The sequence below is a fragment of the Micropterus dolomieu genome, linkage group LG08 (genome assembly GCF_021292245.1).
Source record: "Micropterus dolomieu isolate WLL.071019.BEF.003 ecotype Adirondacks linkage group LG08, ASM2129224v1, whole genome shotgun sequence".
Classification (NCBI taxonomy): domain Eukaryota; kingdom Metazoa; phylum Chordata; class Actinopteri; order Centrarchiformes; family Centrarchidae; genus Micropterus; species Micropterus dolomieu.
Window position 1 is genome coordinate 31,057,552 of NC_060157.1, and position 14,853 is coordinate 31,072,404.

The following is a 14,853-nucleotide window of genomic DNA, read 5'->3' on the forward strand; positions in this document are numbered from 1 at the left end:
TACAACCCCTAAATGGGATTTTGAACCTGAAAATCAGCATAATACCTACCTCTTTAAAAATCCTATTAACTACTTTATCAACAAGATATCACAATTAAGAATGTGCCAAACGGTTGAGAAGACCATTAGATCTAATCTACACAATCAATACAGAGTACAGTCTAGACCTGCTCTATATGACAAGTGCAATGAGATAAATTCTGTTATGATTTGGCGCTATATAAATAAAATTTAATTTAATTAGAGCAGATTCTTTTTAAGATTTTGATTATTAGATTATTATTGTGGTAACATAAAAAAGGACTATATAGTAGCACAAAACAAAAGTCGAGCATAGCGTTAGTTCAGGCAACAAAGTCAAGCTCAACTCCCAATCCCAGCATGTCAGCTGTCTTAAGGTCAGCCCACATCATTGCACAGACACACATTGCTCTCTCAGCATTCATTGGCAAAATCCACACAAGGTACTTTATTTGAACAGCTATAGCCTGCTTCACTCGCTGCTTCCTCTGCGAGCCGCTTGTAACCTGTTGGATCCTGTTGGAGCCTTTCAGCATCACAGTGCCGGTGTACTTGAACCTGAAGCTCTAAGATCCCAGCGGCCCTCAGGGAGCGCTCCCACTGCTTGTCAACAGTAATCAGACTTGAAGGTCACGTGCCTGTGCCCTCTTGCTGATCGCCTGACCCCAGACAGGCATTGTTACTTTCACCAACAGACAACACAATGTAAGGAGACGGTAAAATTAGCCACCTGGGCTTTGGCCTATATTTCCACTGGCCTACTTACACCTTATAACTAATGGGCGTACAGTCTACTATGCTGTCAGGGGTTATGAAATGATTTATTGTCTTGATTATTTTATACATGCCTGTCCTGTGGAGGTTCACCTCATATTTGTCTAATTAAAAACAAACAAACAAAAAGAAAAGTTAGAATTTGTATAAAATTTTTAAGTTGTCGCTGTCAAACATTAAGTCACTGACATGACCACAAGCACAGGGCTGTAGCTCCCTTTGAATATACCCAGGAAAGAAAAATAACTTTTTCATGATGCTTATTTTATTCTAGGCCACTTTCAGTATTTTTAAATTTGACCACCAACCTTCTTCCCAAATTTATTCCTGGTAGTGGAGAACACTTTGAGCCAGCATAAGACTATTTTACAGATTCAAAGATAATATATTTGTATAGTTGGCTGAATGAATAAAATATGACACATCCAAATAACTAAAACATTTCTCTTTGTGTGTGTGGTTATGTTTCTGGGAGGGGGACTGACCGCCTATATTACATATCCCATGAGTCTTAGCAGCAGAGGTGCTGTCAAGGTCTCCTGGGAGCTGTGGTTCAGGAATGCAAAAAAAACTATTGGTATTTTATCTTTGGTAAAACAGGACAAGGTGTTTAAATGTTTGCTATGGTATATCCATTTATCTTAGAATCTGGACAGATAATTCCAGCATTATGTTTCAGAAAAAATAAATTACAATGAGCAACACAAACAGGTGGAAATGCAGGTGGGGCTTTTTATTACTTATATGATTTATTTTAACCATAAAGAGAGAAATGTGTCTCAACAGCTGATCTTAACCATACTTTTTTTTTTTTTTTTTTACAGCATTCAACATTAGAAACTTTCTGTTTTGTTGCAGTGGTCACATTTCCCATATTCCACTCTGTGCCTAAATGCCACACAGGTGTGTGTGTGCACGTGCGTGAGCTACCTGAGAAATGAGATCCGGCTAAATGTCCCCTTGCGATTTGATTTATGTCCGTCATTGTGGCTCCTCTGTGATGTTTATTCTCTGTAGTTGCAGTAAATAGGAACTCCCCCTGCAGCGGGGTCTCTCCTCTTTTTAATGACAGTTCCGTTGTTATGCCACAGATTGCGAGTTTCCACGACTCGGCTCATCTTTGGTATCCCAATGATAAGTCGTGGAAAATTCAGATTTATGGCACTTGGCCCAGGGTGCTAAAACGACACAGCAAACCAAACGTACTGTCTGAAAACCGCTTTCCAAAATGTCTGCCTGGCAAAAATGTGAAAGACGCGAAGCCCCGGGGCCATGGTGAGTGACTCCTCTTTGCTTTCTCTACTCAAAACCGTCTCTTCTGAGTGATGTGTGTGTCTGTTGCTGCACGTGACTGAACATGCGTTTACACAGCATACGTTCTGTCCTCTGCCACTGATGTGCCAAAACCCATTAAGAATTCTTTCGGTTTAATGTTTCCCTGCTTTTTGCATATAAATCTGAGAGCTCTCAGATTAGTGATTTTCGGTAGTGAAAGGGTACTCAGATAAACTCTGAATTGTAATGATCCATCGGGCAGCTTTTATTTTTTAACGTCAGGTTTACATTTTAGTTCTTCAGCAGATTATTAGAGTCGCTTATTAAAGAGCTGTTAAATCTGATGGATGTTTTAGCGCCAACCCGAATTGAAGAACGCGTCCCAACGATTCAATTATTGCCAAGTCAGTTGATGGGAACACAGGCGGGGTGATGGGACTAATGAAAGCACCGGGCAGAGGAGTCCTGTCTCCAGTCTGGTTGGCTGACAAAGAAGGGGCCCACGCGCTCTTGTCTGGATCCCTCCGCAGCATTTTAGGCCAGGCACTCCGTTTAATTATAGATAACAACACAGTGGGTAGGTAAAGCTAGATTTAACAGCTTTGCTGGCCACAACATCCTAAATTGGAAGAGCATTAAGGCTCAGCTGTGGGCCAATTACATTTGTGTTTGTGGTGATATGAAGAGTTGATGGCAGCTCTCAGAATTATTAATTTGGCAGGGTGGAATAAAAATTAAGTATTTCTAGTATATGGGGTCATTGTTATTCCTGCTTATGGAGTGCAGCCTGTGTTGTATACAGTCAGTGGCTGAATGGTGAATAAAAAAAATTTGAAGTTTATAATATTTGACAATGCAATTACTGCCAAAATTAAACAGAAGCTCCAGTGTCAAATAATTGGGCTTTGTATCTCCTGAGCATGACACCACCACAGGAGTGGTGAAGTGGGTTTATTATTTTCAAATTAGCAGGCAATGTAAAATTGAAAATGAAATTACAACTTCTATATGTCAGTGATTGGATTAATGAAATGGAAGTAAAGCATTTACCGTGTATTGGTTATGGTTCATTTTGATTGGCCACACTGTATATTTATTGCACCACTGATCAGCAGTGCAGCTGTACTGATCGTAATGAATGAATGAATATATCTATTCAGAGAAGGGATTTCCTGTCAAAGGGTGTTATATCAGATGCCTGTTCTGTATTCAGGTAGGCACTGAGTCCAGTTTGATCACATCAAAAAGGTAAAAAGTTTGAGTGCTGCCCTCAGCTATCTCTGTCCAGCAGTGCTAGGGTTTTTGCAGCCTTCAGTGTTAGAGCTGCAGATTCAGTGTTTCACTCTGCCTGGCGTGAAGCAGCCTCATTTCAGAGAGATGATACAGTTTCTGCATGTGTACTGGACCCTGGCTTCTGCTACTGCCTTGCATTTAACGTTAGGCTTATCATTGACCTCATCTCGCTCTCTTAAGAGGAAGGTTTCTGAGCACTTAGTCAGTGATATCATGCCTATCACAAGTGAATTAGTTGAACTGAATCCTCATGTGTGAACGGTGTCCTGCTGAGAAATAGTTGCCTCCGTTTAAACCTGCTGTCAGCTGCTTTGTATGCAGTTTATTGAGATGCTGAACCCTGAAGAGTATTCTAGTGTTTAACTCGTAGAATTCTCACATTAAAAGTCATATTAAGTTTTCATTTTAAAATGAAAAAGACCCAAACTGATGTGGTGGTCATTTTTTAAAGTAAAGTTGAGTGTGTTATGCGAATAGAAACTACTGCATGCTAATCCTGTGGAAGATTAAAACAAATTCTCTCTAGTTGTAGCTGTCAGAACGAGACATAAGACAGACGGCATCCTCTCTCACACTTCTTTTGTTTATTTTACTTTCTAATTTAAAGTCTTAATTTTTCTCAGTAAATGTCAAGTCATGTTCTGCAGATGTCTGTTTGAACCTTTTCTTTTCGATAAAGTGGGGGAAATTGATTTTTTTTAATAATAAAAAAAAAAGATATTTCCTTCCATTTCAGCGTATTAACAAACTCACTGTGGCTTTGTAGTCGTTGTACAGGAGGCGTTCAGTCACATGTCGAGGCGTGCAGAGCAGCGTTCAAATACCATTTGCAACACCATTTTTTAAAAGCCTGCTGACAAAATAACATTACATTAAAACAAGGAACTGCAGGAAAAGCTTTTTAGTTCAATTAACTCTTGCCAGAAAACAATGTTTACCATGAAGATGCCTGTCAGAGAACTGGAGGCGGTGCCAAATCTGATAGCAGTAGTCACCTCGTAGTTCTCTATGTAGGAAAAACCCTGTATGTGTCTTCAGCAATCAGCTGTTTAATTCCCTGAACTTGTATCCCTCACATATGTTGATGATGAAAAGCTTTGGTGTGTGCGGTAATCAGCAGTTCTGTAACATAACATGCGGTTGTGTTGATGACTGAGTCCGCTGCAGATTATCACGCATGTTCAGTGTTCTGAAGGCGTTACCTGTAATGCTGGACCTTGAACCGAGACACAGAAAAACATCTTGTTTTAAAAAAGATACTATCCCTGGAAAATTTGGTCATTTCCATAAAAAAAAAAAAAAAAACTTCTGGAAGTTCTCTCGGGTTCTCTGCAGTGGAGTGTTTTACAGCCTCCTCTGCACAGAGTTTTTATGCTGGCTCATTGTCAGATTTTGTCAGCTTCATAAACTGCTCCATATTCAGTACCTGGAACCTGTTTATCAGCAGTCTGGGTGGTCAGAGATCCAAGTCCAGAGGTCTGACACTGCTTGACATCGCACAACGTGCTCAGACTACTGCATCACACCATCAGGAGTCGGCCTGAAACTTGACCTACTTCAGTCCACTGTTCCCCCAGGTGGTGTTGTGGTGGAGTTTGAGCAGCCAGGAGATTTATGAAAGCCATGATAGTTTAATGGTGTTGACATTTAAACAAACAGTAAACTAATGAGAGTGGCTGTGGTTAGAGGATTTACATGATGCAGAGCCTCAGTCAAGCAAAAAGAGTGAGTGCAGGGTAATTGATAAAAGGATTGTTTTGTGTGGAGCTGACTAGGGCTGTGTGACGTCTGCAGACATGTTTGGGAATATCAGAGCTCAGCCTGTCCGTAACACTCAGAGGAAACACCTTTTGACATCAAAAAGACTCTTTAGTTAGAAGCTCCGTCTTTATTAGGGGTCCGTCCAGGCCTGTCATCTGTCATCTCGGTCTCTTTCTGTGGGTCACTGCGTTTCACTCCCCACATTAAGCAAATCTCTTAGATCAGGATTAGCGCTTCCCAGGGATTTAGGATTTCTGCCCGCCCAACACATGTTGCACAGTTACCATTTGTGTGTTGTGCTTCCATGTCTTTTCCGTCGGTACAGCCACAGTCTCTCTCTCTCTCTATAAGAAGCTGCTCCACTGATGAATGCTAGCTGAGGGAAGAAATAAAGAAGTGATGGCACAGCATGAAGACAAATTGTAGCCTTGAAAACATGCTGCTGCATCTCTCCGGTCTTTGAGATGGAAGAATATTGAGGAGATTGCAGAGCAATAAGCAGGTTTGCTGAGGCAATAACCTCACAAGATTATTGACCAACTGTTGATACGATTGTGAGACTGAGAGGATTTTTTTCTGCTGGCTTTTTTCTCAGGATTCTAGTTGAAACCTAGGAAGGAAACTACCAGCAAGTGACCCTGATGATACTGTATCTGAGGTTTTTAAAGTGGTGGAACTGAGGATATAGAACATTTCCTTAAAAGTACTTTAAATGTCTGTTTTGTGTTCCTAGTTTATTATCAGCAGCTTGTAAAACTCAGTTATCTAAATGAGCACATCCAAGAGGAACAGCTTTTTCCCCATTGGCCCAGTATCTTCAGCCCTGATGCGTCCCACCGCCACGGCTGCCACCGGAGACAAGCCCGGACCTCCGGCCAAAGGCGCATTCTCCTCAGAGGAAGATATGGACAAACAGAAGGAGGCGGCTCAGTGTAGGAGCCAGCAGCAGGCCTCGCTGCCTGGTGTGCTGGATGAGTTCTTCTGGATAGGCAGCAGCATTGTTGCCTTCTCCAAGTGGAGGCTGGGCTACATGGGTAAGCTTTGTCTCTGGGTAGAGTTAGACCGGTTGGATGTCAGAGATTGCTGCCTTCAGAGAATACCAAATATTAAAATCAACACTGTTAGTTAAAGACGTGTCTGAAAAACAAAATTCCCTGTGGTAGCATGTACACCAAGACCAGGAGGAACTTCTTTGTGGTCTTTTGTGCAGCTGGTCTGCAGCGGTCACTTGGTTTACCTGATTAGTTTAGACTGGCAGTGTGTTTCAGGTGAGATCCTGTTTTTATATGTTTACAGAGATGTTTAATGTTTGTTTAAAGTAAGTGAAAAGATGTGCACTGGGCAGGTAGAGAGCAGCGTTTTAGTCCTATCTTAATCCAGCAGATGGTACACAACCCGGGTGGATCAACCAGTCAGCTTGCTTGATACTCAGGTTGTTCACATGTAGAAGGCGTCCAGGTTTGCTCGTCTGCAACCTACAGTTACCCATGATGCCCCTCTCTCTCTGGAGACCGACAAAGACATTTCCGTGGAACTTCACAAAAACATAAATCCAGATAAATGCGGACAGCTCTGAACTCCAAAGACAGAAAAAAAACGTATTATATGGTTGGCCAGACCTTTTACCTGTCAGCCAGGTGTTTGTACATCATGGTGGGCGTTACAGGTGTTTTCCCACATTTAACTTGTGTGCACCTTCACACTACCACCCTGTCAGTCTTCAATGTCAGCAAAATGACCATCTGCACAAAGGAATCACCTGTGTATGTGTATGTGTGACTGCAACATATGGCCTCCAGACAATCCTACTGGGATTAACCTGGTGCCCTGACAGTAGCTGACTCCGCCTGCTTGGCCCACATTGTGACTGTTGCAGCAGGACAGCAGCCAGTCAGGTCGCTGAGAACACGCCCACTCTTCTCACCTGTCCTCCGTCTCAGCCGTTTTGGTGGGAAGCTGTGGCCTCGCTGTCACCTTTGGTCTGCTTCATGCTTTAACTCCATTAATCAATCACATCAGCTGTGATCTCCAGCAGGACTGGAAGTTAATACCTGCTGATTTTAGGTCACCATCAAACGGCAAACGTGTCCTCCCAGGACAGAGTCAGGCCTGACGTTTACTGGTGTTGACTGAAATTGGTGCAGTTGGAAACTGTTAAATTCTAATGAAACATATTTTGAAAGAACCGTGTGAATGTCAGATGTGAAGGCAGTGAGTACAAACAAGCTGCACATGATGAAAGCTTTCGTCAGGGTCATCCCTGAGCTGTTTTTCAGTCTTTAAAGTTCATTTTAATTAACTTCATTAACCATAACTTATTTGCCATGACCTTGATCTTTCCCTAACCATTGTGTAGTAGCTGTGTGTGGATTGCAGAAATACAATTTAACAAATACACTGACTGTAATCTTGGTTTTTCAGAATGGTCCAATATCAACATTATTAACAGCTTGGCTTTACCTTAATCTTACTACTAATGATGATGATAATATAATGAACTTTATTTATACAGCTCTTTTCAAACCAGAGTTACAAAGTGCTTTACATGGTTGAACCAGGATTGAAACATTTCAGGAGGCAGATACAATTAGAAAATTAAAATAAGTTCATAGCTAATAGGTTCAATTTCCACTGCTTACCTTCCTCAGAGCCCTTTATCTGTTTTTGATTGGATTTTCCTTTTTTTCCTTTAAACCTACAGATTTAACTTTCTTTATTTCCTGGTCAGTGTTCAGAGGATGCTACCCCTTAAAATAAACTAATAGGAAAAGGTTTCAGTGGCGGTGCAGCAGCTTCATTGATGGATTTTGTGTGAGGCAGCAGGTAAATGATTTCAGAATGAAAAGTGAAATGGCAGTGACATACTGTGCATTTGTCGCCTACAAATGTTTCACTGTTATTGCAGCGCTGTAGCAATAACGGCCTGATGTTTTCCGAAATTATGAAATTGACTGACTACGCCCTCTTGGTCCACAGTACAGAGCTCATTCTGTCATTCATGCAGGTGTTGAATGGATTTGGTGTCCTCAGGTGGAGGCTAAAGATCATCACAAACGCAGTGTTTTCAGTTGTGGACATTAAGAGTCTTCATGACAGATTATTCTGAGTGAATAATTTGTACCGTCCGGGTGTCTTGACGTCAAACTCTTGGGATTTTTATTTAGTTTTGTGTAACTTCACATGTATGCTGACCAGTGTTGGGGTATTTACTCAAAAAAGGTAATATATTACACATTACTAATTAAATTAATGCCTTACTTTACTAGACTACACAATGCTGAAAGTTACTAGTTACATTACTTTTGGATTACTGCGTAACATCACCTGTGATGCACAATAACGGCCAAATAACAAGTTACACCTCACATATGCCCAGATCAACACAAATCCTTATGAGAACATAGGCATGATGTGTCTTTTATGCTCTTTAATATTACAAAGCTGACAACAAAGTTGTGAACATCAGCCAAACATTTGTCGAGAGAAGAACAAGGCTACAGTACAGTTCTATAATGCTTAGAATTTTAATTGGCATTTCATTGGAAACATTAATTTTTTAAATAATGAAGTTCATTACAATACAACATAACTTAAAATAGGTTGCCCTTCCAACCAGTGCAAATATTCATTTATTGAAAATAATATCTAAAAAAAATAAGACACTGGCCCTCATCACAATATCAGATGATGGTGAGACTTCAAAGGAAAAACTTGTATTATACTTGCATGTAATTTGAACGGTGCAGTTAACAGACCATACCCACACAAGAAACTGTAGCTCACTTGCCGAACAATGGCTTTAAAGTAGATTTTTCCATCTTACTGGACATGCTTATCAAAGAAGTGGTGGAAATACCTGAGGAGCAGGAGTCTCTCTCAGATCGTTTGTCAGACAACCTGTTCCTCATCGGAGTCAGCACACAGATCTAACTTGAGTTTTCTGCACCTTTTTTTTTTATTTTATTAGACAATACAGGAAGAGTGCACCACCTCATGGAGCCTCAGCACCAACTTGGAACACAAAATCCAGAACCACTGGACTGTTGTGTAATTGATTGAGCAGCTTTTATTATCCAGACGTTATCGACGTTTTACAGGCTCTGACTGACGTTTCCAATAGTTAGAAATGGGTCAGATGCATGTCTTCCACCACTTCTTGCTAAATTTGTGCTTCTTGTTTTGTATGTGGAGTCATGGCTAGCCTTAGTGAAGTACAGTAGGAAGATATTTCAAGGATTTAGTTGACTTCCCAAAGGGGTTTCCTGCTCACAGCCAGCTACTTCACATCACAAGAGCAAACCCCTTTAAGCTGACTGGCAGGGGAGTATGAGCAGAATGTGGCCTCCTTCCCAGCCTCCTCATCCGTGAGTAAAGTGCTGCGTTCAAGTCAGCCACAAACCGGAGCGCATTCCACGTTGAAAGGAATTTGGTTGCAAGTCTTTGGTTGCAGTTTGAAGCAATTTAGTGTCTTGCTGCACTGGTGAAATCAAACATGTGCCTGTGTGACAACAGAACGAAACGGGCTTGTACCCGCCCTGCTGTTTTCTGCTCAACTTCTCTCCACTTAGTCTGGAGAGTCGGATATCCCGACAGTTTCCTTTTAACGTTAGTAAAGCGTACATTTGGGTGACAGCGGGCCTCTGGATGGAGGCAGCGACAGCAGCAGATGTAAATGTTGGCCAGGAGACTGTGATTGCTGCTGGAGAGTGAGGAGCTCATCTCTGGCAGGAGCCACTTACCTCGGTGTCATGAGAGATGTTTTCAGCAGCATACCATCCTGACCCGAGAGAGTGGATGCTCTCCTTCCAGCGCGCTTTGACAGCAGCTCATTTCATGGATTACAGCCCCCTCTACAGCTGAGGACTACAGATCCTTAGCTCTGCTACAGCCGCGGGGCATCAGCCGCTGCAATCAACCAGCAGCTTCAGAAATAACTCTTCAGTTAAAATCAGTAAAGTGTTGCCCCTCATGTGGCATTTAGGTTGCATGAAAGAGTCCAAGTTGTAAAATCATTAAGGGTCAAATGGTTAGGGATGATATGTCCCTTTATTGTCCCGCAGCACATTGAAAACCAATCGCAGAAGGCATTGGTAATTGGTTTGTTCAGGTGTTTTGTGTAATAGCTCACGTACAAATTCACTGAATGATTTTATGTTGCATATATGATTTTTATAGTTTTGTATTTAATGCATCAACTTTAATTGCAGGACATTACCAGGGTTTGGTATCAACACTAGTGCTGAAACCATTCCTGAGGTTTAGTGCAAAAACAAGAATTCGGCCTCAGGCTTTGAAAACCCCTGTATTTGGCTTATTCAGCAGAAATTATGTGGCTCACAACGCTGTACCACCCACTTCAGGATGATTCCACATACCATTTATATCAAATATTAGATCAAATTTAATATGTTTTAACCTGTTTTTTATTTTCATTTAAATGTATTTTTTATTTCCCTATGTTTTATGTAAAGCATGTTGAATGGCATCGTTGTTGAAATGTGCTGTACAAATAAACTTGTATTCATATTTCAATTTCATGTTGAAATATAGAAAAATATTCATCACACAATTTAACAATCATGTTAGAAATTGTATCTTAAAAGGCACGGAGAGAGAGAGAGAGAGAGAGAGAGAGAGATGGTGTCGACCTCTGTTGATTATTGATTGCATGTACTCTCTTATTTGGGATCATATCCGTACAGGTTGTCATTTTCCCAGCTGCAATCTGGTGTCTGTTGTATTCAGTATCAGCATTGTTACTGAAGTACATGACTTCATGGACATGGATTTATATCATCACTGAGTAACATGCTGGTCATCACTGGTGATGTGTTTCTGTACAAAGTACAACTACTAACAGAAACGCTCTCCTTGTGTTGATAATCCTGTGTTGTTAGCCGAACACTGCGGTGTGGAGGTGGAGTTGTGTACTTTGCTGATGTTTTTCTGAGCAGAGATTCGATAGTAGAGGTTAAGAGCACAGGACTGAACTAAATTAACAATCCCATGGGGGCGTGGGGCTTGCTGCGATGAGACCACAGCCAGGCCAAATCAATGCTCAGTTAGAGAAATCCATCACTGCTGCTTTGTGTTACTTATTTTCACAGCAGATATTTTGGATATATGTCGCATTCAGATCAAACGTGATCCAGGTCCAAACTAATGCATTTGAAGCAGGGTGTAGATTGAGTTGTTTTGTGGTTTTCTGTGAACTTTTTTTAGTTGCAACTCTGCTTTATCAAACTGGATCAAACATGCGTTCTGTGCTACCCCTCAGTGTCTCTGCTGTATGTTCAGGGCAGGCTGAGTAGCAAAGCAGCTGAGCTCTCACGCGATCGTGCTAATTTCAAGGTAACCTGATGTGGGCAGCAGGACTGCTTACCACGTTCTCACACGGTAATGCATCACTGAGATGGAAAACATGAAGGAGGAGAGTGAAATTGCAATAAACAGAGCGGGAGGTGTTTTTTGATTGTATAGAAGCTCCAAATAAAAGAAGAAAATTATCAAATGTGATGTTAGTTATTTAAAACCATTTATTAATTGATTTGATGCAGTTCCTATATAGTGATACATACCATTAATGTGAATGTTAAAAATGCATATACAGTAAAACCACTGCTAGCTCAAAACATGCTCCATCTCCTCCTGTTTTCCTGAGAAGTTCAGTATAACGTACATTAATAACACTAACATCAGCCCTGTCACACTCACTCTGCTGCTCTCATCTTCTAATTAATAACACGAATACTGTTGTCATTCTCAAATAATTACTATTTTATAAACTGGTTGTACTGTAGTAGTAGTACTACCCTTCGTAGTGTGTGTGTGTGTGTGTGTGTGTGTTTTTTTTTTTTTTTTTTAAACTTGGGCTTTTTTAGTGACTGGCCTTTATTTGTTTGTGCTGCATTGAAATGTTTTTATTTGAATGTATGGTATTTTGTACTAGTATGTTAAGGCATGAGTTGAGCATCAGATATTTTGAGCGTGTGTGTGTGAGTTGCTAACCTTATTCAGAAACATCTGCATGCTGAGTTGGCCTAATTTCCTGCACATTGTAGGGAAATAGTATGATAGGATGTGACACTTGATAATAGATAATACGGCCATGTAGGGTGTAACTGCAGCCCAGGGGAATGTGGCTGTCCACAGCGGCCAGACCAGGGCTGACTACCGCCCTATTAGCTTCCTGTGGAGGAGCTGTCAAATTCTCCCCCTAAATAATGCCAAGAACACGTGTGGTGTTTGGTTTTTTTGTTTTTTTCAGGCCACCATTCTGGATTTTGGTCTCATTAAAGTCCGTCTTATTCTCTGCTGTGTTTTATTCCTAGAAGGTGTGGAAGGATGACTGTTTAATTTAGGCCACACTATGAATCCTCCCGTCTAAAAAGAACTCCTGGTTTCATTGATTTTTTTTTTTCCTTACAGTGTGAAGTAGAGATCTTGTTAAAGGGCTTTTCTTTCCTCCCATTTTCTTCCTCCCATGAGGCAAGCAAACCCCTGTCGGCAGTGACGAGCATATCTGATGCTTTTGCATTGCTGTGTTCATGTGAGAGTATCAGTAAATTACTGTGTTTTGCATGAGAGCCCAAGTGGATTTTGTGGAAATACGTACGCACACATGCTCTGTCTCTTCATTGAAACCATGTCCTGTATGCACATTTTTGTCTGTCACAGTTATAGTGCACACTCCAGCAGTTTCCCTTCTGACATATTACAACCTTTTTTCTTCCGTCTGGCTTGTTTTCTTGTCTCCAGTGGAGAAATGTATGAGCGCCATGCAGATGGGGACCCAGATGGTGAAGCTCCGCGGCAGCTCCAAGGGACTGGTGCGGTTCTTCTATCTGGACGAACACAAGTCCTGCATCCGCTGGAGGCCCTCGCGGAAGAATGAAAAGGCCAAGAGTGAGTGTCTTCTTCCTTTCTTTCCTGCAGTCACAAGGGAACAGCATTTCACATCCATAGTGCAATGTATTCATGGTTCAAACTTCTGGAAAGGCATTTCTGCCGTGTTGTATGTGACATAATGACCTCTGAATCTCCATGTCATCCTCCCAACACACTCAGCCCAACCTAGGTTTTTGACAATTCAATCCGTCAGAACGATGATGGCAACAGGTTCTGTGTGATTGCTGCTGTCCACCACACTAGTGCATAGGTATTGGGAGTGTTTAGTAATGACTCTGAACCCCAGGGCAGTAGATTTGATATGACACAATGACGAAGTGAAGTGCTGAATAGAGCTGCTACGACCACATTTTTCAAATCAATTAACTGCATTTCTGTCAAAAATTGGCTCATCATTTCAGCTTCAGTACGCACTCTGAACACAAGTGACATGTCTTGTGCACAACTTAAAACAAGACTGCAACTCTTAGAAATAATAATCTACTTTATGCAAATTAAACGTTGAATTCATAAAGAATAAAAGACAGCTCGCTCACTTTGTTACATTTCTACGGCCTTACTCTGTAGTTACCAGTAACTTCAAGTGGCTAATGTTAGCTGATGTCATCAACAATTATATGTGCTGCTGTGTAACTGATGTTAATGATTCTGTAGACTTCGGTAGTTTTAGCATTTTACAAATAGTTTGAATTATTTATAAAAGTAAACCAATAAAGGATAAAATTCAGCGCTGTGGTGAATAGGAACAGCTGTACACATGCATTTGCTATGATTACATTAAAAACTACCCAACTTTGATAACAGCCAAACAACAAGCAAGTGCAATTAAACGAGACACAATATTACTGAGAAAAAGGCCAGCTCGCTGTCTGTCCTGCAGCCTTTTATTTCATGAAGCGCTCTCCAACATCCGGCTGCCGCTTGCTTGGTCGCTCTCTTTTTCTCTTCTCAGCTTCCTCCGTCAGCATCCTTTTTGGTCTCTTCACCTAACCTGCTGTTAGCTAACGTTACGTCCGTAGGGGCCACTGAACCTGGTTATGTTGCCCGCTCGCAACCGCTCTCCCCCAGCAGTGGCATGATGTTGCTTGAAAGACTGGTTGCTGATCCTGGAGAACTGGTCTCATGACATAGCTCTGGGTTTTCTAATCCACCTAATTCCATCCGTGTTCATGTGAAAGATTCAGTACTTGCGGTTTACAAGTAACGTCATCAGAACCATAAGTGGAGTGCTGAAAGGTGCCCTGTGGAGATGTGCCCTGCTGGAGCGTCACCTGTGTGCATCCTCATGTGCAGGATAAACAAAACAGGCACCCCTCCTTAGAAACAACTCCTTAGCATAGAGGTCAAAAACTCCACAGGGAACCTTTTAGCATGATAGATATAGGTATAGATATGAGCGATAGCCCCTGGGAAATGTAATTAATGATGCAGCAAAAACAGATTTATGTTTACAATATGCTCAAAGAATAAGAAGAACTTTTAATATACAACATTAAAAGTAAGGCTAAGGATGTGAATAGGTGTCTTTTGAAATGGATTTGAATTTTAAACATAGATAGAGTGGGTGTGAATTATGAATATGTGACACATAGAAAAAGTTAAGTACTCAAATGCAAGTGTGTTTCAGCTTCCACAGCAGAGATGAGAAGAAGAAAAGCAATCAATGCCTGAAAAGGTATTTAATAAAATGATCACATAGTCTCCTCGTGTTATTCTGAGCTGCAGAGACTTTTGAATTGAAAATGTCATTTATATTTGCTTCTGTTTAAACCTGAAATGGACATCTAAAGCATCTAAGCAGCTCCAGAGCAGCTTAGCCGA

At 41.2% G+C, this 14,853-nt stretch overlaps 1 protein-coding gene across 4 annotated transcripts in view; it reads left to right on the forward strand.

The window, feature by feature from the left end:
- Positions 1–1,722: 1,722 nt before the first annotated feature.
- Positions 1,723–14,853, forward strand: part of plch2a (phospholipase C, eta 2a) — a 75,114-nt gene continuing 61,983 nt past the window's right edge. For 2 of the 4 annotated variants that reach the window (XM_046055837.1, XM_046055838.1), the window contains exons 1-4: positions 1,967–2,070; positions 5,476–5,626; positions 5,720–6,158; positions 12,883–13,029. In XM_046055837.1, coding sequence (XP_045911793.1) covers positions 5,894–6,158; positions 12,883–13,029 — 412 coding nt within the window. In that variant the 5' untranslated portion in view covers positions 1,967–2,070; positions 5,476–5,626; positions 5,720–5,893. Of the gene's footprint in view, positions 2,071–5,475; positions 5,627–5,719; positions 6,159–12,882; positions 13,030–14,853 lie in introns of those variants that run through there. The other 2 variants (XM_046055835.1, XM_046055836.1) reach the window with 2 other exon arrangements.